The following is a 24,049-nucleotide window of genomic DNA, read 5'->3' as shown; positions in this document are numbered from 1 at the left end:
TCTTGCCATATCAGTGCTGGTGTGAGAAGCAGCCCCCACTAAGAAATCATGGAGTCCCACATGGAGAACCTACATCCTTTTCCACACTCAGCCCTGAATAGGTCCTTTCGGGAACTTGGCACTGGGAAGCACCTGAGCTCTGAAAATGTTTGGTATATGGTGCAAAGGTGGGACAGAAAAGTCTGTAGGCTTTGGAGTCAGAACCTGAGTATATGAGATGCTGGTAATTTCAACCTCTTATATTGCTATTTCTGTTGGTGTAAAATGAAGATAAAATAAGTAATCTGAGGTTTATTGTTAGGAATAAATTATATGAGACATAGAAGCTATATAGCATAATTCTGAAAGAGAGTAACTATTCAAGACATCTATTTTGTCTGTTTTCTGGTTTATGAAGGAGGCACTGGATTAAATCCAACATTTACTGAGCACTCTGTGCCAGACATCCTGCTAAGCACAAAGGAAGCAGTCATCCAAACCAACCTTCCTTCCTTCCTTCTTTCCCTCTTTGCTTCCTTCCACGTGCCATGTGTGATGGATGCCTAGTTCTCATTATGAGATGACATAAGAAGGGGCCTTTTTCACTTGGGATGAGGGGCTGGTTAGGGAATGCATCCTTGTGGATGCTGTTTTAGGTGGCATCTGAAGGTAAAAAGTAGCAGAAACAGCACCCAGGTGAAGGCACATAGAGTGTATTGCAAAAGTAGCTGTAATACTTTGCAATTTCTTCCAGTAGGAAGTAGAGTTCTATTCCATTTTTGGAATATAACCTGATCTTGTGATTGGCTTTAATCAGTAGACTGTAGCAGAAATGATGTCATGCACATCCCAAATCTGTGCTTTTAGAAGTTCTACTGCTTCTGCTATCAGGCTCTTGGTACCTTGCCTCCATGTGCAAAAAGAAGCCCAGGTTAGCCTCCTGAAGGATGAAAAACCTGCATTCCAGTTGCCCACATTCACCCAGCCAACAGTAGCTTGGTACCTGCCAGATACAAAGTGAGGCTGACCACAGATACCAAGAAGGCCTGGACAAGAACAGCCAAGCCAGCCCAAACCAGAATAATTGCCCAGCTAACCCAGAACCACAAGCCATATAAGTAGTTTCTATGTTAAGCCACTAGGCTTGGGGGTTATTTGTTATGCAACAGTAGATTAAAGCCATATAAGTAGTTTCTATGTTAAGCCACTAGGTTTGGGGGTTATTTGTTATGCAACAGTAGATAACTGATACAGGACAACATTTACAAAAGCCCTGAGGTGGGAAGTAGTATGGTAGTTTCAAAACCTGAAAGGATATCTATGTAATAAAGTGAAGAAAACAAGGGGTTAGCAGATCATCTAACGTTCTGTAGGGAGGATTCTACTACTCACATCTACTGTCTGATACCCTCCCTTCACAAAACTCAGAGGTGTTTTCTTCAAGTGCAGAGCAAGTACAGACTTGCTGCCTCGGGTGTGAAACTGTCCTTCAAAGAGTTATTTTCAAGATGATTTCAACAAGGATGTGGTTGGTGGTTAGGTTGGATGAACTGTTCCCATAGTCAGAAAATGCAATTTCCATGGAATCCTCTTTCTCATCCCCTCTGATTTAGGTATCAAGGACAGGAAAGAAATGCTTACCTGGCCACTCTCAGCTTTGTGCATTTGGTCCCTGTCTTAGTATATTAAAAAGCTACTTGTGAAAGAAATCACAGATTCACTGATCAGCTTTGTAAGCCCCATTAGTAAATGTATTAACCTAATAATCTCGGGTATCTCATGGGCAGATGGCTAACAAGCCAACCAGGAAACAGATGTGTGAGGCTTTCAACAACACTGGTCCTCTCCGTTTTGATTTTTCTTCATTTAAAGAGAGGAAGAAGGAATGAAAAAGGTGCTTTCTTTCCAATAAGCCTAATTGCCTTGAAGGAACCAAGGCTATAAAATTAAACTGTACCTTCCTCCATCTGTCTCTCTCTTAATTAGCAGCAGACACTGGTACAGGTGCTGGGTGGGATGGAGCCTTGCCTCCGTGGAGATGGAGAGAGTCAAGGTAATAACCAGTTTTCAAAACAAGCTACATAGCTGAGGGTCACAGCAGGTGGCCTCCCACCTACCTTCTTTCCTTGGGACAAAGGTATCTTAAGGAGAGGTTCCCACAGCTCCTTCTCAGTTGGTGTTCATCTTGAGTCTCAGGTGATGGATTTCACCTGGTGAGCAATGTCCCAACCTAGGCTTTCACTAATTCCCCACTTATCCCTATCTTCGGTCCAAGAATATAGCAAAATAAGCTTCCCATCACATTTACAAATCAAATCCAAATGATCTGCATGACTTGGTCTGCCTGACCTGATCCCTGGCTCTTGGTCCACCCTCATCCTTCCCACACTTGCTATGACCTCACTTAGTGTACTGGTTTCCCAAGGCTGCCACAGCAAGTTGCCACAAACTAGGCAACTCCAAACAACAGAAATGGATTCTCTCCCAGTTCTGGAGGCCAGGTGTCAGTGGGTCTGTGCTCCTTTTGCAGGCTCTAGTGAAGCATCCTTCCTTGTCTCTTCCAGCTTCCAGTGGTGGCAGTAATCCTGGCATTCTCTGCCTGTAGCTGCATCTCCTGTCTTTGATTCTGACTTCACAGGGCTCTCCTCTGTGTGTGTGTCTATGTGTCCAACTTCCAATTTGTTCTGTTTCTCAAATACATCGTCCACACTGTGGAAGTCTTCGTGACCTGGGCTTCACAGGGATAAAAAGACTGGAGCTTCAGGGCAGGAGAAACAGGTTGCTGCCCAGCTCCAAACCCCTGGCTGGAAACTTGCAGAGGCATGAACATTTTCTATCAGCCATAGCTCAGGGGAGCTAGGATGGAGTCAGGTGCAGGAGGCAGGGATAGATTAAAGAGACTGCCTGGAGACAGCAGCAGGCTGTGCTGATGCACCACCCTCCCAGCTCCCCCAGCAGTAACCTTTAATCTGACTAAGAGCTCCCCTTTAGGTGTATGCTCTGCACCAGGTACAAGGGAATGGACATTTGTTATCCCATTTAATACTCTCAAGGGCTTCCCTGGTGGCTCAGATGGTAAAGAATCTGCCTACCGTGCAGTAGGACCTGGGTTTGACCCTTGGAGAAAGGAATGGATACCCATTCCAGTATTCTTGCTGGAGAATTCCATGGACAGAAGAGCCTGGCAGGCTACAGTCCATGGGGTCGCAAAGAGCTGGACACAACTGAGCGATTAACACTTGTACTTTCACACTCTCAATATCCTAATGAGATAGGTACTATGATTGGTCTCATTTTATAAATGGGGAAACTGAAACAACAGAGCTTTGGCGATGTGTCCAAGTGACAATGCTGGGATCGGAATCCAGGGAACCTGGCTGAATTCCAAGTATCTTAGAATTTATGAAATCTGTGGCAACAACACTCACCACTATTTAACCATCTGCCCACCTGATAGAAGAAGCTCTTGTTTCCTTAACAAGTTTCTATCCACTAGAAAACATTTTCCCCAAACTCCAAAGAAGATGGAGGGCAGAGTGAAAATTACATGGAGAAGATACTTTTCTTGATTCCTCCTCTGAAAACACTAGGGATTGAGATATATATGTAAAGCTTGTTCACACAAGGCGATATCAAAATGTCACAACTGGAAATCTCATGAAGTCTCAAATTTTCCCTGAAGGCAAGATCTGTTTGCTGCTTTCTTCCTTAAAGTGGGACAGGAGAAAGGGAGCTGGGGTGTCATAGACTGCCTGCCAGGTCCTCCACACTCAGCCGGCTACTGCATTAAAGAGTGCGGGTCTCACCTCCTCTGAGATGCACTGGCATTGGCTGGAGTGCTGGCCAGTCACCAACCACAAGCGGTTTCCTTTTGCACAGCTGGGTTGGCTAAGATGCTATATGCTTCTCATAGAACTGGGAGGGGCCTGAGGCTTCATCATTGCTCCAGCCAGGCACACCCAGGTGCCTTAGATGAATCATCTCATTTAATTGGCCCCCCTGCCCCACCCCGAGCCAATGAGGTACACGTGATCGCCTGGGTGTTTCATGCTCCATCACCCTGATTCTCTCCATGACAATGTGGAGAGATCCCATTCTGAGATATTCACCAACATTCTTTTCCCTCTGCTTCAACTCTCCCCTCCCCACCACTCAGAGAGCAGAGATCACTTTTGATGGTGACAAAGGGTTCCAAGTGTTGCTTCTGAATCCTACAATGAGATTTCAACAGCCACAGTAGAGTCATGGAGGGTGAGACTTCAGCAATAAGATCTGAGAAGGCTGAGAGAGAAAGAAAGATTAGTGAGATTGAGAGCCTGGAGGATTCAGTGCATCAGGGTTATAAAGCAGATAGCAGAGTTTGGAAGAATGTACCCTTGCCTTCTGTAACTGTAGAATCTTCTTTACAATACAGTAGAAAGAACATGAACTTGGAAAGCACATGGACCTGAGTTCAAATCTCAGTGTATAAGCTGGAGGCCTTCAGAAAGTTACCTAAGTTCCTCAAAGCTTCCCCAATAAAATTGAAAATAAAATAACAATGCTGGGTGATTTTCATTGTTATATGGCAGAAACCAACACAGCATTGTAAAGTAATTATCCTCCAATAAAAAAATAACAAGGCCTGCCTATGCGGTAGGGGGTTAAGGTATTCAAGAGCATCGTGTGAACTATACTGTATAATGTGAAGTACTAATGGCCTTGCTTCATAGTAGGTATTCATTAGACAATAGCCACTATTGCTTCATTGTCAAAAAATAAAAAGAATATAAAATGAGGATAAGAAGAGCTACTCTGCAGAGTGCAGCAGAGAAGTAAACAAGACGAAGCATGAAAACAAAAGCCACTATGCATGGCGCACAGTAGGACTCCTTAAATGTATACCCCACATGAGATGATATTGTAAATACTGCTACTTGTCTCCCAGAACTCTTCTACCATTTTTTCCTGAGCACACGACCACCCAGCCCTAGATTTCCCCAGCCTCCTTAAAAGCTAACCTTGGCCATGTGGCTGATCTGTCACCAATGGAATGTTAGCAAAAGTGATGCATTCAATTTCCACTCACATTACTCAAAAGAAAATTGGTTGCCCTGGGTGTCCTATCTCCCCCTTCCCATAGGCGATGACAACAACTAACTATAACAGTGCAGACACAGGCAATACAGTAGAGGGTCTGCAGAGCAACAATGTTGCAGGAACCTGGGCCCCTGAGTGACAGCTTGGAGTACATAGCCCTACCAGTCTGGACCACTCCCTTTGGGGCTATGACATGAAACAGACATATATTTCTTTCTTTTAAGCCACTGTATTTAGGGGGCCTTTTGGTTCACTAGGACAGTATTGACCTTTTATTTATATAGGGATGTTTCCTTGGTTTCTACATTATTTCTCTCCATCATAAGCTGAATTTTAAGAAGGGGAAACAGTTCATGTTTAAAAAAAAAAACACCCAGGTATTTCTCTCTTCTTTTGAAATGCATGCTCTAAAGCTACAGAGGCTTCTGGGGCTCTCTCAGCAGGCAGAAATAAGAAAGGCAGAAAAAAAAAAAAAAAAGCCCAGCTTCCCAGGCAGAAGAGAACCAGGAAGAAGATGGAAAGATTTGTCTTTATGGCAAATCAGCCCCATTTCACCCGGTTCTGGGCCTCGCTGCAGAGATACGAGGAGGGAAAATCACATTTGAACCAGTTTCTAATGAAACCCAGGACTCCTGGCTGTTCCTATAGGGCTGCACATCTTTCCTGAAGCCTTATCTCTCCAAGAGAGAAAACTGGAGATGGGAGAACAGGAGCCTGGCCCTTTATGTCTCTGCCCTGAGAGCTCCCATGTGGAGGTCCTGCTACCTTTGTTGACAGGGTTCTGGAACAGTTCCTGGCTTGGGCTTTGCACCAAAGTTGTCCACCTGCACCATTGGCCCCTTGGTTGTGGCTGCAGGGAGCGCTCTGTGAATGTCTTGCTGCCAACGGACCTATGAAACCTCAAGCCCTCTGTCTCTTCCCTTAGGCAGCCCTGCTGAACAGTCACTGCTTTCTGAAAGGCTACTGAACAAAGATGGATGGCCTCACTGTCCATCCCTGGCTGACCACAGCATCCCCTGTCTTGAAAGGTCCTAGATGGGACTTGTGCACTCGTTCACTGCCTTTCATCCTGCTCCATAGATGGAGATATTTCTTTTTAGAAACTCATTACTTGGTTTGTCTTATGATCAACCTCCTAGCTGGTGAAATTTTACACATCTGGTGATTTTTTAAAGGGAGGAAATAAAGGTCAATTCTTCTTAATCCTACCTACCTCCTTCCAATGTACTGTAGCAAAGGTCCATCTCAGAGTAGATGATAAGATTTGGTACCCTGTGTTAGATGAATGCATGAAGGACCTCCATTCTTCCCTGTTCCCTATATCCATATTCTTTTTATGTGACTTTGAAATTCACCCCTCAAAAGAAGGATCTCGTTTCCTCACCACTGGATTCCAAGTTCATCCATGTGACTAATGAAGGTGAGCAGACATGACACGCACAGAAGCTTGCAAAGTGTGTTTTGGCATTTGGCTGCTCTCTCACACCTTTGTCCCCAACATGAGAACATGTCTGCACTACCCTCTCTGAGGTTGAAAGACAGCTGGAACAGAACCAAGTCACCCTAGTCTTTCCAGCTGAAACTAGCCTACATTAGCCAACATTCAGCCAACCCCCAGATATACGGGTGAACTCAGTTGAGATTAGAAGAACCTCCTGCATCAGCATAAACCACTGGCACTTAGACCCCAGTCCCAGCAAGTTCTGAGCTAAATAATTTTAAGGCATGAGATTTGAGGTTGCTTGTTACACAGCATTAGTGTAACAATGGATAACTGATACAAATACCAATCATTCACTTACCCTACTCCCAGGAAGAGCCCCAGTTCCCAGATGGGGATCCATGTTGCCTCTACTCTAAATCCACATGGTTTGGATGACATACCCATCCACTCCTTACCCCCAACCATTCTCCAGTGATGACAAATGACCCATTTCATTGCCCTCACCATAACAATTTGTCCAGAGGTGAGTGGTCACATGACAAGGTAGTCAATCAGAATAAAGCCCGGGATCTTTACTTATGGAGACAGAGGGGCCAATGAGATCAAGGATCCCTGCCTTCCACTTATAGGAGAAGCAACCAGAGCTGTGGGCTCCCCGTGACAGCCAACAGAACAGAAGCAGCACTGGATCTAAACACAGGCTTCCTGGCTTCCACCTGGTTGGTTTTTCTGCTATTTCCCATGGCCTCTTCTGAAAAGACAAGATTCCCCTCAAATGCAACGCCCAACTCCATTTAATAATTTATTAATAAAATATATGTTGTGTGTCTACTATATGCCAGGGCCACCATGCAAGATTTGGGGGAATTTAGCAAGCATGGCATCAGTACATACATGCTTCAGTCATGTCCAGCTCTTTGAGACCCTATGTAGCGTAGCCCGCCAGGCTCCTCTGTCCATGGGATTCTCCAGGCAAGAATACTGGAGTGGGTTGCCAGGCCCTCCTCCGGGGGGCCTTCCCAACTCAGGGATCAAACTCGTGTCTCTTGTGTCTCCTACACTGGCAGGCGTTTTGTGTGTTTGTTTTTACCACTAGCGCCACCTGGAAAGAGTCCTTAGCCTCAGAAGGACACACTCAAACTAGTACCCAGGACTGGGCACGCGGACCTCCAGCAGTGACCACTAGGGGGAGACTTGCCTGGAAAACGTCAGGTATTGACAAATACGAATCGCCAGTCCAGGTTGGATGCATGATACTGGATGCTTGGGGCTGGTGCACTGAGATGACCCAGAGGGATGGTACAGGGAGGGAGGAGGGAGGGGGGTTCAGGATGGGGAACACGTGTATACCTGTGGCGGATTCATGGTGATGTATGCAAAACCAATACCATATTGTAAAGTAATTAACCTCCAACTAAAATAAATAAACTTATATTTTTTAAAAAAACAGAAAAAAAATACAGTAGTGCAAGGTGGGCTGCCACAGCAGCTCAGCAGTACAAGAATCTGCCTGCAACACAGGAGCTACAGGAGGTGCGAGTGTGATCCCTGGATCAGGCAGCTCCCCTGCAGGAGGGCATGGCAACCCGCTCCAGTATTCGTGCCTGGGAAATCCCATGGACAGAGGAGCCTGGCGGGCTATAGCAGAGAGGTGAGTGGTTACAAGACACTCTATTGAACTCAGTGTCACGAAAGGTTACAAAGGGCTAGACACGACTGAAGGGACTGAGTGCACACACACGCCCACAGCGCAAACTGGTAAGATCTGTTTTGCCATTTCCTAGCAGATAGGATCGGAGAAGGCGATGGCACCCCACTCCAGTACAACTGCCTGGAAAATCCCATGGACAGAGGAGCCTGGTAGGCTGCAGTCCATGGGGTCGCTAATAGTCAGACACGACTGAGCGACTTCCCTTTCACTTTTCACTTTCATGCGTTGGAGAAGGAAATGGCAACCCACTCCAGTGTTCTTGTCTGGAGAATCCCAGGGACTGGGGAGCCTGGTGGGCTGCCATCTATGGGGTCACACAGAGTTGGACACAACTGAAGCGACTTAGCAGCAGCAGCAGCAGCAGCAGCAGCAGCAGATAGGATTCCCCTCCAAAGTCAGTTAGAGTCAATACAAATGGAAGCAGGACACTTGGATCTTCAGGGACCTTGTCCTCTCTCCTTCTCAGCTACTACTTCTTTATCCAACCTCCCCTGGACACAGCCATCCCTCACCTGGTGTTTATAAAGTGGGTTCATAGCAACATTCACACTCTGGATCTTAAGACTTGAACTGGCTTTACTGATAGAAAAGATATCAGATGTCAAAAGTGTTTGAGGGACTTCCCTGTTAGTGCAGTGATTCAGAATCTGCCTTCCAAGGCAGAGGACACAGGTTCGATTCCTGGTTGGGGACCTAAGATTCCACATGCCACAGGGCAACTACTGAGCCCACACACCACAACTAAGACCCAATGCAGCCAAATAAATAATTAACAATTTTTAAGTGTTTGGGAAATGATGGATTTTACAGAGTTTGATAGTTTCTTTACCATGAGATTTTTCAGAACTTTAATTTGCTCACCTGATAATTAGTATTAATAATACATGTTACTATGATGTGTGTTTTCACTTTCAACACACCAGGCACTGTGACATGTATTGCACATGTAACCTCATCTTATCCTCACAACAACCTTAGGAGGGAGGTGATAGTGATGTGGCCACCTTGCAGATCAGAAATGAGGGACTCAGAGAGGTTGAATGACTTGGAGAAAGTAACAAGATGGGGCTATGAATGGAGCCCAGGTGTGTCTGAAGCTAAGCCCATCACGTCCTGCTTGTACCTCCCTTTCAAGAAGCTGGTGTGTGTGCTCTGTCAGTCACTAAGTCGTGTCTGACTCTTCATGACCCCATGGATTGTAGCCCACCAGACTCTTCTGTCCATGGCATTTCCCAGGCAAGAATACTGGAGTGGGTTACCATTTCCTTCTCCAAGGGATCTTTCTGACCTAAGGATCAAATCCACTTCTGCATCAGCAGGCGGGTTCTTTACCACTGAGCCACTGAGGAAATCCTCAAGAAGCTGACAGGTATACAAACCCCTGACCTGTTATCACACCTTAGGCAGACTGAGGGTCTGGAGCTTGAGAAGAAAACAACAGGGGAAGACCAGTGACCCCAGAGGCCCCCTCTCTGGAACCTCTTATCTTCTCCCCTGATAAAGCAGAATAAATAAAGGTGCATTTAGCAGGACAGGTGAATTTAGCCTGGTTGGAGTAGAAAAATAGCCTCTAAGCCCTTGCTTCTGACCCATCCTGAAATATTTTCTAAATGCATCCGACAATAACAGGCTGATATCAGGACACGGATGCTGTCACGGGCATCGTAATGGCTTTGTTTTTCACAAGGGAAGGAAAAAAAAAAGTTTACTCCTCTAATTAGCAGGTCTGTCATGTTCCAAATTGTTTGCATTTCTAAAAATGGACGTTGACATGTGAATAGTTATTATCTAATACAAGACCCAAAAATCTGCCTCTCTCAAGGCAACAACTGGGTGATCAAGGGATTCTCATTAGACACGAGGGTCTAAAGCTCTCTCTCTCCCAATTCTGGAATAAGGGGCTGCCCTCTCCATTCCCCCCTCTTTGCTGAGGCTGCTTATGAGCCTCTGGGATTCTGGTCAAACTACCCTATTCAGAACTCTCAAGCCACAGAAAGATGTTTGGAGATCCAATCAAAGGGTCTTAGGGTCTTAGTTTCCCAGCAAGATTTCTCTAGTGCAGTGGTTTTTGAAGTATGGTCCCCAGACCAGCAGCATCAGCATCACCTTGGAACCAGCTAGCAATTCAGCTCCTCAGGCCACACTCAAGGTCTAGTGAATGAGATGCTCCAGGATGGTGTCCAGGAAGCAGGTTTCAACATCCCTCCAGGGGATGCTGATACACGCTCAAGTGGCTCAAAGGTAAGGACCCGGGTCAGCCCACAGCTCCCTCCCCTCCTCTCACATACATTCTACAGTCTCTTCATTATCCCTCGACTCCATTTTCTTCTCTTCATCCTCTACCACCCCAGTTCAGGGCACCGCCCACCTGGATGACTGCAAGAGCTTCCCAGTGGGTGGTCTCAACTTCAATCCACCCTCCTCTGATCCAGTCTCCAGTTGGAAACCAGAACTGTCTTTTGAGAAGGCAAAATGGCCCTATCCAGTACCTTACCTACAGCCCTACAATATTTTCTAACATCTCCCAGTTCAAGGTCACTAAAGAGACTGAGCTCCATCTGCTTGGGTCAGCTATATCTTTCCAACCACCAAATTCAACAAAGCACGTGGAGTGGAGAGAGAAGAGAACTGTTCTCTTCTCTTTCCGGCCTGTTCTGGAAAAGAACTACTCCCACCACACCCCAGTGGGAAATAACTAAATATTAGAGCTAGGCAGATATGGGTTCAAATTTCAGCTCCATCACTTACTAGCTAGCTGACTTTAGATAAGCAAGACTTAGACTCAATCAGACACCCAGGTCCTTCTTAATAAAGAGGATTAATAAAGGGGAAGGACAACACACATATGGCTGGGTCATCGGAGAATTCAGTGATACAGTGATATCAAGGGCCCATCCCTCTGTCTGGCACATAGCAGGGGGTAAATAAATTATAACTACCACCTGCCTCTGTCAGCCAGCTAGTTAACATACAGACTCAGGTGGACTAACTCCTTTACTTTCAGCTCATCGTGATGGCCAGGAGAGTTAAAAAGAGCATCTGTTCCCCAAAAGGCTCATCAATCCCAAGACCCAAGGCCAACAATCTGTTTATCACTCCCTCAGAAGTTGTTTTCCCCCTGCATTAAATCACCTTATGTTTTGCCATTTGCCTGTGCAGATTTCTGAGAGAAAAAAAAAAAAATTTCCTGGATGTCTTACCTGGGATGGCTTCTGATAGCGACATTTTCCTTCAGGCAGTGAATATCAGGAAGCAAAGAGGAGCACACTTTTTAGCAACAGCCTGGAGACACGCCACCCCAGGCGTGCACACACACACACACACACACACACAACACCTACACACTGGAACTCAGACAGACCTGCAGATCCAGCCAACATGAACACACGTGTGCACTGGGTCACACACAGACAGTGGGACGCTCTATGCCTTCACGGATCAACGCCAAGTCCAACAACACCTGGACAAAAGAGCTAGAAAAAACTGTACGGTACCTTTCGGTGACTTAAGTGTCGCCACTGTCCAGTCACCCTCAGAACTTCCTAAAAAATAACAATGGAGAGATGCTGATCTGCTCACCAGCTACCCACGTGCACGGTGCCCTCACACCCAGATGCTGCTGTTGGCATCTCTGCTGCAGCTTTTAAGTGTGTGTGTTGGGGGGGGGGGGGTCGGGGGAGGGGGGCAGGTCTCAGGGGACTCAGGGAACAAGGTGAGGGAGTGAATGCACAACCGTGATTGTGTGAACACTTCTCTCTGCAAGGTCCTGAAGCATGATCGAGTTATGCCCAACACAGGACCAAAAAAGGTTCCCCTTGAAAAAGCCTAGATGTACTCCGAGGGAGACAGACAATTCTTAGGTGGTGAATCTGGCTCTAAATTTCCACCTTCTAAGAAAGAAGGCAAAGTTTTAGTTACAAGAAGTCACAGTGGCGAATAACAATGCTCTGTGGTCAAGAAAGAAATTTGGATCCTCTTCCACTGCAATCTCCCTGCTAAAAGGGAGTCAGGGGTGCATCATTAGCTCCATATCCGAGATTGGGGCAGGCTAGGTTCTGCTGACTGTGACTTTAAATGCTAGGCAGCAGACCAGGTGGGGTGGAGACCACCCTGTCCCAGTGCCCACCACACAATCTGTATTTGCAAAACATTGTTGAATGAATGAATGAATTCAAGGTTCTCCACGGAGTCACTCTTCCTAAGGTAAGGAAGTTCCCCTTAATGCAAAAGGGATCAAGCTTGTTATCTGAGAATCCCTAATGCCTGGAATTTTGATTGTAAATCAGTTTCTCTGGATTGAATTCCGTTTCAGATGTACTGGCTGAACCCTGGGGGAAATCTCACATGATTAGCAGGAGCCCACAGTGCAACCCTTTTCGTAAAGGATGTTGAGAAAGGCTCCGGCTACACCTTACCCAGGTCCTCCATGGGCCTTCTCTGTACTACGGGATTTTGCTCAAAGGGGGCAAACCTGCCCCCGTGCCAGTGCCACAGCCTCTGCCCATTGGCTGGCGGCCTAATCAGCGTGCGCTACTAGCTCCTGTCTCCTTTCTTAGGAAGCTACCTGGAAAAACCAAGTCCTCAACGTTTCTGCACAATTTCCAGAGATATATCCGGCTGCCAGCTGGGAGGAGACGCAGGGAACAGTCTGTGATCTGAATGATTACAGAGCACAGATTCGGGCCCATTTAAGCATTTCTGGTTGGCCTCCCAGGCGTGCCAAAGGACACTCAAATTGCCATGTTCCCCTGCGGATATGAACTCTACACGCTCATCTCTCACAACAGTCGGGAAACCGGAGTGACAGGCGAAGAGTGACGAAGTTAAAATTAAGCAGGATCCGCCCGGGATGCCCTGAATGCTTCTTCTCCCTCTGAACCAGGATCACTGACATCTGGAAATAGTGATATAGCCCCAGATCTTCCGGAGTGGGCGGACACAAGCCTGACACAGTCACTGAGTCACTAATTCCAAGGAAGCCATTTGCCCCCAAGTCAAATACATCACTACCTTGAAGGCAGGAAACACATGGTAGACATCCCTTTGTCCACTCCCTAAGGCAGGGCTTCACTCTGGTGAGGTAGTAGCACGTTTTGTTTATTAAATCCAGTGCTAATAAGGGCACTTAATAAGATGGTACAGAAGCTACCAAATATATACTTTAAGTCCCCTTTTGTGCTTGGTGACACAAACCCAAAATTGATTCTCACAAAAAGTGAGAATTAGTTAAACATTTGTTGGGTGAAAAATTAAATGCCTGTGTAAAGAGGATGGGCCTTAGGCATTGGGAGAAAAAGAACATGAGGGAACTTTCCGAGAGAGGAAAATATTTCTTATCCTTCCTGGGATGTTAATGACTCTAGCATATGTATATTTCAATAATCACACTATTATAAAATTATGATCTGAGTCTTATACTATACATATTAAATTCTACCTTAACTATAATATACCTTAAATGTGTTATATACCTCAATCATACTAGCATGATGAGAAAATTTTTACCTCCAAGCAAACAAACAAAAGAAAAATAATTAACACCTTAGTAAGTCTTCCCGGACAAAAGAGGAGAATGCGCCTCTTCAATCTTCTTTTTTTTTTTGGCCTGGTAAGATCCTTCTGATGCCAGAAACTGCTTCTAGGAGATAGCATCATTTCATGGGAAGAAGACCTGATTCAGGCTATCTCAGATATGACTCTTGGCTCTTCAGGTATTACTTTGGAAAAATTACTTAACTATACTGAGCCCCAGTTTCCCCATATTTTGACGCTGGCACTGATACCTCCCCCAGAGGCGTACAATTTGGGAATCCAGTGATACTAGCTCCCTTTCTTCCACAAAAACAAAAACCAAAAAACTAGTAGAGGTTAATTCAAAGTTGAGGGGTTTATGCACCACTCAGGGTCTTTACACATGATTCCTACAGAAAGAGCAGAAAAGAATTCCTAAGTGCATTGTTGCTGTGGTTTTAAAAAGTGCTATTGGAAAACTGTAACAAGTTTCTGGGAAAACAGTCCACAGACTGTTAAACAGTAACAGAGAAAATATCTTCTTATTAAATTCTGGAATTTAAAAAGAAAACACTACCTTTTATCAATAATGCTGGTACATCCTGTCTCTTTTACTCACTGGACAGCTAGGTTGTCAAGTAAAAGTGTCCAAAAGCATCTAAAGGGCACATGGTCGAGAACCATTAGCAGCTGAGGATTTCAACTCTCAAGACACCCTGGGGAAAACTAGACCTGGGGCCAACAGGGGCTAAATGCCAATGTGCAGGCAATTTTCCATTTTCCAGAGCTCTCAGAAATTACATAAAAGAGCGGCCTTTTCCCAGTTTTGGAAGCAGGAAACAACCAACTCTGAACCATCAGGTGACTCTTAGGGATATTTTCACAACTGTCTTTGTAAACATTGACCAATGAAGAACCATAAAGTGGGTCCTCACATTGTCACCACCCTTGCACAGGGCAGGTGGGGGAGGGGGGACGCAGAGGATTTGTGTGCTTAACTGAATTTTCAAAAGGTTACAGTTTGGCTCAGTCTAGAACAACACACACTTCTTGACTTTTCTTTGTAGCAAACACTTTGAAACTGTTTAACCTCACATTCCTGACTGAGTAAGGAAAGTTAATTGAGTGAAACAGAATCTTTCTTTGATGGATTATGGGAGTCATGGGTCTGGGCACATGGACCTTCATTGTCCAGGCTGTTAATGGGGAGAGTAAAGTGGTTTGGGCTCCTCTTAGCTGGCCTGAAATGTGCTGCATGGTGCTAGGTCCTTGGGATACACCAATGAAAGGACAGACTTGGCTCCTGACTCAGCGGGGCTTGCAATTGAGGGACACTAGATTAAACGACTGGAGAATGAATGAATGATTTGGACAAATAATTATTCAACTCCATCACTCCTTGTACAGAGTACAGTGAGGTTTCAGTTCAGTTCAGTCACTCAGCCGTATCCGACTGTGTGACTCCATGGACTGCAGCACACCAGTGAGGCTTAGGGTTTCCCTCATAGCTCAGTTGGTAAAGAATCCACCCGCAATGCAGGAGACCCTGGTTCAACTCCTGCATTAGGAAGATTGCCTGAAGAAGGGATAAGCTACCCACTCCAGTATTCTTGGGCTTCCCTTGTGACTCAGCTGGTAAAGAATCCGCCTGCAATATGGGAGACCTGGGTTCGATCCCTGGGTTGGGAAGATCCCCTGGAGAAGGGAAAGGCAACCCACTCCAGTATTCTCGCCTGGAGAATTCCATGGACTGTACAGTCTATGGGGTTACAAAGAGTCAGACACAACTGAGCGACTTTCACTTCCTTCAGTTCAGGGAGGTTTAGCCTCTTACATTTCCCTAGTGTGTGCTAACATTTTACAATAATTGGGCAGGGAACACCCTGGGAACAGAGACCATTCTGCAGCCACATGGTATACAGGACCAGATGTTACATTCCCAAATCCCTCCTGAATCACAGAGAGAAAGGAATTCTGTTTAAACATGAATGAGTGTGATTTCAACAAGCAAACAGTAAATAAAATATAAGATTGGTGTTTTTGTTTAGTCACTAAATAATGTTCGACTCCTTGTGACCCTATGGACTGTAACCTGCCAGGCTCCCCTATCCATGGGATTTTCCCAGAAAGAATACCAGAGTGGGTTGCCGTTTCCTCCTGCAGAGGATCTTCCTGACCCAGTGTCCTAACCCATGTCTCCTGCTTTGGCAGGAGAATTCTTTACCACTAAGCCAACAGGGAAACCCAAAATATATGATAAAATAAAATAGAAGGGAAGGCCTGTTTTGGAAGAATTTATCTCAGGAACTACCAACAGTTCCTATTCTGAGTTGGTTGTGAATGAATGAGACATATTTCATGGCCCACAGGTATTCTAATAACTAAAATGAATAGAATTGTTTCATTTTCTTTAATTTTAAAATCATAATGGAGTTTGGAAACTACAGAGTTCAGCTTCTTCATTTTTCACACAAAGAAGCCGAGGCCAGGAGATTTCAGTGACCAAAACCCCCTTGAGGTTCTGAATATTAAGGCCTCCAAGAGAACACCGATTTTCCAGAAATATTTTTGAACTTGGCAGTTAACCCTAAAGGCTGTCCAAGCCTCTCCTTATTGACTGAATTGAATTTTTTAGAAAATGAATCTGGTTATCAGACACTGCAGAACTTTCCACAGCAAACCATTTTTTTAAACAACTCTCCTGGGTGGTAATGATTTTGTTAATGAAATGCATTTCATCCTTCACACCACAGTCATATTATGCCTTAATAAAGAACCCTTGAAAGAACATTTATTATGGGATTTGCATTTCATTTGGGCAGGCAGACTCTGGACTCCTGGGTAACCCACTAGGCAGGCAGCCACTCAGTCTGCCCCACACTGGACCTCACGAGACCATCTGTGACTCAGATAAAGCCTGTGAACTCCTATAATAGAAAAGAAGGGCAGCAAAGAAGAGGGCCACATCAATCATATTCAGGATTGAGGAGGGTTCTTCATCTGAGATCCTTCAAAGTTTTTAGAAGATATAGGGGTTCTCCCTTCCAACTAAGCTATTCTTGGGTTGGGGTCAAAGATAAATTCATTCATTCATTCAGCAAACGTTTCAGGAGTGCCCTCTTTGTGGGAGAAAATGTTACTCAAGGAATGCTGAATAAACTTTCAGACTGCAAATTTAATTCCAAGTGCATTGCAAACATTTGCTGTACCAAGGAGCCCTATGTCAAGCCAGGACAGAATCAAGGAACTCTGCTGGAAGATCCGTTTATGATTTATCCAAGAGCTACAGGATGCTGAGGGGGAAGGAAACACAGGGCCTAAGTGAAGAAATGAGTTGTTTGGGGTAATGGGAACTGTTCAAAAAGAAAAAGATGCCTGGGTGGGATTTTTTTTTAATGTCAAAAGAAGAATCAAATATAACAGCAGATGCTAGTCATCACCTAAATGCAAGACTCAAGAAACGGAGGTGGACAACAGCGTAGTGCATGAAGGCTTCTGCAGGGACATTGACACAGAAGCCAAGACTTCTCTCCTAGGCAACAGCCCTCATCCCTCGCTTGTAATATCTGAGTCTATTTGAACATGCTTAGGATGTATGTGCTCTACAAACATGCAATACAGAATAGAGGGAATCTACGGTCACTGCTGCTGTCTATGGGGTTGCACAAAGGCGGACATGACTGACGCAAGTTAGCAGCAGCAGCAGCCGCAGCACGGTCACTGCGGGGCTTCCCTGGTGGCTCAGATGGTAAAGAACCCACCTGCAATGCAGGAGACCCAGGCTCAATCTTGAAGACTCCTGGATAAGGGAATGGCAACACACTCCAGTATTCTTGCCTGGAGAATTCCATGGACAGAAGAACCTGGTGGGCTACAGTCCATGGGGTCTCAAAGGGTGGGACATGACTGAGTGATTAACACTTTCACTTAATGGTCACAGATGTAGATAAGGATTGAGTTGGGTGGAGAAATTCAACAGGAAACATGGGGTGCTGGTATGCGAGAGCTTGTGAGACTTGGGATTTAGGAAGCACAAGCTATATCCTCAGAATTATAAGCACCCCTCAAACTCTCTTCAAAAGGTTCCATTCAAAAGTCCTAGGATATCAGGGGATATAAATTCCTATAGATAGATTTCTAAGCTCCAAGTCTGGGCCTGTCTGCAGGGCACCAATATGCTTGTTTTTTGAATCTGATGTCCATAGACCATAGTTACGACACAGCCTAGCCATGTGATCATGTCTGTGCTTTAGTTTCTGTCCTTAATGTGTATTGAAATTAGGATATTTCATACTAGAATTGATCTGCAGAGTACATCATGAGAAACGCTGGACTGGAAGAAACACAAGCTGGAATCAAGACTGCCGAGAGAAATATCAATAACCTTAGATGTGCAGATGACACCACCCTTATGGCAGAAAGTGAAGAGGAGCTAAAAAGCCTCTTGATGAAAGTGAAAGAGGAAAGCGAAAAAGTTGGCTTAAAGCTCAACATTCCGAAAACAAAGATCATGGCATCCGGTCCCATCACTTCATGGGAAACAGATGGGGAAACAGTGGAAACAGTGTCAGACTTTATTTTTGGGGGCTCCAAAATCACTGCAGATGGTGACTGCAGCCATGAAATGAAAAGACGCTTACTCCTTGGAAGAAAAGTTATGACCAACCTAGATAGCATCTTCAAAAGCAGAGACATTATTTTGCCAACTAAGGTCCATCTAGTCAAGGCTATGGTTTTTCCTGTGGTCATGTATGGATGTGAGAGTTGGACTGTGAAGAAGGCTGAGAGCCAAAGAATTGATGCTTTTGAAGTGTGGTGTTGGAGAAGACTCTTGAGAGTCCCTTGGACTGCAAGGAGATCCAACCAGTCCATTCTGAAGGAGATCAGCCCTGGGATTTCTTTGGAAGGAATGACGCTAAAGCTGAAACTCCAGTACTTTGGCCACCTCATGTGAAGAGTTGACTCATTGGAAAAGACTCTGATGCTGGGTGGGATTGGGGACAGGAGAAGAAGGGGACAACAGAGGATGAGATGGCTGGATGGCATCACTGACTCAATGGACGTGAGTCTGAGTGAACTCCGGGAGATGGTGATGGACAGCGAGGCCTGGCGTGCTGCAATTCATGGGGTCGCAAAGAGTTGGACACGACTGAACGACTGAACTGAACTGAACTGATCTCATGTCCAAAGAGGAGCTTGGCAGAAGGGGGAGAAACTAGAATGAGAAGCTGATAATAAAAGAAAGCACATGGTCTGGGTGTCTTCTGTTTGCCCCAAACCTTGATTTTGCTGGTAGTGCTGCTTCCATCCTATAGAAAGTGGCCATGAGTCATTTGTTAAGCAGTCTGGGTTATCATCAAGGTCACCGTCACACTCTGTCGTGTATGAATCAGAGGAACCGACTGAATCCCCACTCCAGGGCTGTGGGAAGGGAGTGGCAAGAACACAGGCTCTGGAGTGATAAAAACACAAGCGCAAACTGCCCACAGGCTGCTTGACTTAGGGCAAGTTAAATTAACCTCCTCAGTCTCAATTTTCCTAATCTGAAAACTGGGGCAATATTTATGCCTTCCTCTTTGGATCGCTCTGAGAAAATGAGGCAACGTTCTGTAAGAACACCAATGCAATGTCCCAGACTTGATAAGAATGCAGATATCAGGAGCTCCAGGCTGTCCCTTCAACCTGGAAATATTTACACCTGGAAACCAGAAGCTGCCTGAGATAGGAATATGCAGGCTTCCCGACTTCTCCAAGGGAGGCTAGACTGGGTAGATGGTGAGCGTCTGCCACTAAAGGGCAGGACGTTCAAAGACCAGTGCCCTGGATCCTATGTCCAGGTTCCCTGAGGATTCACTAGGGCAGATGTTTGACGGTGAAGGGGCTGAGGTATCCACAGGATCAAATGAGTATCCATGTTCTCCTCTTCCCCCATCCACCCTGCCCCACACAGCAAGGTAGGACTTGACCTGGGGTCGAGAGCAAACAGCTAAGGGGCTCTGGTCCTTAGTAAACTGTGTCCCAGGTACAGAGACCCAGAATATATTAGAGAGAGAGAGAGAGAGAGAGAGAGAAAGAAAGAAAGAACATGGAGAAAGAGATGCTGGATGGATAGATACATGGTGGATGGATAGATACAGTGTAGATGGATAGATGATGGATAATAGTCAGACAGATGAATAGATGAGAGAGATCAGAAAGATAGAAAGTGGAGTAGAAAAAAGTTCGAGATAAGGACATGTAGAAGGGATAGGAAAGTGCAGGCCAGAGAGAAGAACAAATCGGTGCTCACCGACTGCCTTCAAGGAGGCGTACTTGTTGAGCTCTTTGCCGGGCGGCTGCTGCTCGTAAGGGTTGGAGATCTGGCCCAGGCTGGGATAGGAATGCGGGTGGCCTATCTGCTGGAGCAAAGGGGAGGTGGGCACTGCGTTGTTCATCTGAGTTGTGTCTGGAAGAGAAGAGAACAGAAGGAGATGGTCATCAACCAGGCGGGCAAGAACTTCTATCCACCCCCACCATTGCCACAGCCCTCGAGACCAAAACTCCTCACCCTCTAGGGACAGGAGAGTGAGGGCAGCCAAGGATGGGCGCGAATAATGGCCTCAGTCAGCTCTGCAGTCGTCACTAGCGAGCAGCTGAGGATGGATGGGGAACAGCACGGATGCACCTGGAACATTTCCACCTTCCCCAATTAAACCTAAGTCCTGTCACTGCAGGGGATACTCTTGTGATTGAAGCAATATATGTATAAAAGGATGACCAACTTCAGTAGCAGCCAAAGAAATGCAAGTCAGAACAATGGAAGGCCACTCCTCTGCCAAGAGATTGGCAACAATTAAAAGGACTGAAGAACACCAATCTGGCAAAGACGCTTGGACCCTGGGCAGTCTCATAAACTCACGGTAGATACGCGATTTGCTATATCTGCAGAAAGGAAGCAGATAGTGTGTGTACGGAAATTTAAAATGGTTGGTGTGGGCATGTTCACCAGATAATGCCAGTTCCAAGGATGGTGAATTCAGAAACATAAGCATCAGAATGTGAGGGTGCTGATTCCCTAGTGGTCCAATGGCTAGGATTCCGTGCTCCCAATGCAAGAGGCCCAGGTTCAATCCCTGCTCGGGGAACTAGATCCCACACGTTGCAACTAAGAATACATATGCTGCAGCTAAAGATCCCACATGCCACAACTAAGACCAGGAGCGAGCTAATAAAAAAATAAATATCTTAAAACATAAAAAACAGTTGGGGGGGGTGGTGGTAAGAGAACACCAGGGCTTCCCTGGCGGCTCAGCGGTAAAGAATCTGCCTATCAATGCAAGAGACATGTGCTCAGTTCCTTATCTGGGAAGATCCCACATGCCATGGAAACAGCTAAGCCCACAGGCGCCGTAACTATGGAGTCTGTGTTCTAGAGCCTGGGAGCCGCAACTACTGAGCGCAGGAGCCGTAGGGCCTGAGCTCCACAACAAGAGAGGCTATTGCAATGAGAAGCCCTCACACCACAATTAGAGAGTAGCCCTCCTCCACAACTAGAGAGTAGCCCCCTCCACAACTAGAGAAAAGCCCTCACAGCAACGAAGACCAACACAGCCAGAAATAAAAGAGTAGATGAAATTTGAAAGTGAAAGGCGCTCAGTCCTGTCCAGTTCTTTGCGACCCCATGGACTGTAGGCTGCCAGGCTCCTCTGGAATTCCTCATGAAATTCCCCAGGTAAGACTACTGGAGTGGGTTGCCATTCCCTTCTCCAGGGGGCTCTTCCCAAATAAAATTTTAAGTAAGTAAATAAAATAAAAAATGATCATATATATATATATAATTTTCTTTACCCTTTTTGAAATTAATTAATTAATTGGAGGATAATTACTTTATGATATTGTGGTGGTTTTGCCATACATTGACATGAATCAGCCACAGGTGCACACGTGTCCCCCCATCCTGAAACCTCCTCCCACTATCCTCCCCACCCCATCCCTCTGGGTTGTCAAAAAAGAATGTGAGGGTATTTGTTAAGAGATGTGCATTGCACCATTGTTTGTTAAGTGAAAAATAAAAACCACACAGAAAACACTTGAACTTCTATCACTGGCAATTCTTAAATTATTGTACATCTGTATTAGGTACATAATATGAACATACATATGAAGGGATATCATTCAGCTCTTAGAAAAAATGAATTAAAAATCAGTTAACTATACATTCAAACTGGAGAGTGTCTTATGATTTGTATTGGTAAGGGGAAAAGAGCAGATGTCAAAGTAATGTAAATAACAGTGTTTGCTTGAAAGAGAAGAAAGTCTGCATATTTTTGTGTGCTGCGGTTTGCAAAAATAGGTAAAGACACGCAAATTGAATATTGGGTACTTCAAGGGACTGGGATTCACGGGGAGAAGGGGTCAAGACATTTTTCCAGAGGAAATACTCTTTGTGCTTTTAAAGGTTTCTGTCTTCACCCCAAGGACAGTGGGACAGATGGACTACGGATGGACCGGAGCCAGGAGGGAAGCGGGAGTCACAGAGTCCAGGTGAGGTCATTCGGGCTGAGATAAGATAGAGGGAGCGGTGGTTCTCCCCATTCCCAGGAAGCACATCTGCAGATACAGATCAACACAGCGGTAGTTGCTTCCGGTGCCTTGAGAGATGCCCTTAACCCGCAAGTGAGTCCCAGCTGTTTCAGCTGCTAAGAGCTCATCAAGAAAGAAAGATAGCGCTAAGTCGTATTCAACTCTTGCAATCCCACAAACTGTAGCCTGCCATGTTCCTCTGTCCATGGGATTCTCCAGGCAAGAATACTGGAGTGGGTTGCCAATTCCTTCTCCAGGGGATCTTCCCGACTGAGGAACTGAACCCAAGTCTCCTGCATTGCAGGCAGATGCTTTACCGACTGAGCTACGTGGCTTCCCCTAATATACAGAAATTTGCTCTTGGCTGATGTGAGCCACCATCTTGGGCTTAATCTGTTTGACAGACCTCACCCCCAACACCCCAAAGTGGGTGACAACAAAAACTCAGCTGACGCTAAGGTACTGAGACCAGCCCTTGCCTCAGGGTAGGGATAACTCTATGGAGCAATGCAGGCTCCAGAGCTCCCACAGGGTGGGACAAGGTTTAGAGCAGGCATCAGTAGGCTATTGCTGGAAAGAATCAGACTATAAATAGCTGAGGCTTTGCAGGGCATCCAGTCTCTGTGACAACCACTCAACTCTGCCCTTGAAGCAAGAAAGCAGACAGCCATTATGCTAACACAGGGGCATGGTTGTGTCCCAATAAAACTTTATTTACAGACACAGGGGCAGCTGAATTTGGTTCAGGGGCCATAGTTTGACAACCCCTGGTCTAGACTTTATCTGAAACTGAGATTCCCATCCCGGTGCGTCTCCTTTATTTTTCTTGTATTGTTTCCCTCACAACCTTTGAAGCGTGTGTGTGTGTGTGTGTGTGTGTGTGTTTCACTCCATCAGAGTCTCATACACCTGAAGCTGTCTCTCAAACACTGCTTCTAGACGATTTGACCTGTGACATGTATGGAATAAGTTTGGCTTTAGAAACCAATACACTCAAATTGGGCTTCCCTGGTGGCTCAGACAGTAAAGACTTCACCTGCAATGTGGGAGACCTGGGTTTGATGCCTGGGTTGGGAAAATCCCCTGGAGAAGGGCATGGCAACCCACTCTAGTATTCTTGCCTGGAGAATCCCCATGGACAGAGGAGCAGGCTATAGTCCATGTGGTCACAGAGTCAGACATGACTGAGCAACTAAGCACACACTCGAATGAGAAGAGGCAGAGATGTCACAGCTGAGACACAGTGATAAGGAGAGTATTTATATCACTGCACATGCATGGGCCAACCCACAAGCCCAACTGTCTAATGGGAAGATGGCCAAACAGAAGCCAAGTCGCCCAGCTGCTGGCCAGCATCTGAGGAGCCAGGCATGTCCTTCTGCTGTGACAATTTTTTGGCTGGCATTCAGCTGGGGTGGAAGAGTCCTAAGATTAATGGAGTTAGGGTGGAAATGCTGGCTCCCATAAATTACAGCTCTGCCTGTTGCCTGGACCCCGAGATCCGCTGACATTTTCGTCTCTAGAGCAGCCTGCTAGGGAGGTCTGTGGGCTTCCCCTGGGCATAGCCAGCAAGTCATGGTTTGTTTCCAAATGTTGGTGTAATAGGAAGAGATTTGCCTTAAGTTCTCATTGTTTGCTGTTCTCTGGATTTCTTCCCCCTCCCCGCCCCCCGCCGCCCCGCAACACACACATATGTATTTCAGTAGACAACAACTATTTTGTGTATTCAGAACCATCAGTTCCTTCAGCATACTGCTTCATCC

At 45.8% G+C, this 24,049-nt stretch overlaps 1 protein-coding gene across 1 annotated transcript in view; it reads right to left on the bottom strand.

Annotated features, from left to right (window-relative positions):
• SHISA9 (shisa family member 9) overlaps positions 1-24,049 on the bottom strand; it is a 350,409-nt gene that overhangs the window by 7,627 nt on the left and 318,733 nt on the right. Inside the window, exon 3 of the mRNA XM_069569411.1 lies at positions 20,014-20,169. Within this exon, the coding sequence (XP_069425512.1) occupies positions 20,014-20,169 (156 nt within the window). The remainder of the gene's footprint in view (positions 1-20,013; positions 20,170-24,049) is intronic.

This window comes from Ovis canadensis, chromosome 24 (assembly GCF_042477335.2).
Source record: "Ovis canadensis isolate MfBH-ARS-UI-01 breed Bighorn chromosome 24, ARS-UI_OviCan_v2, whole genome shotgun sequence".
NCBI classification, from domain to species: Eukaryota; Metazoa; Chordata; class Mammalia; order Artiodactyla; family Bovidae; genus Ovis; species Ovis canadensis.
The sequence above is the reverse complement of the archived record's forward strand: the minus strand, read 5'-3'. Positions and strand labels throughout refer to the sequence as shown.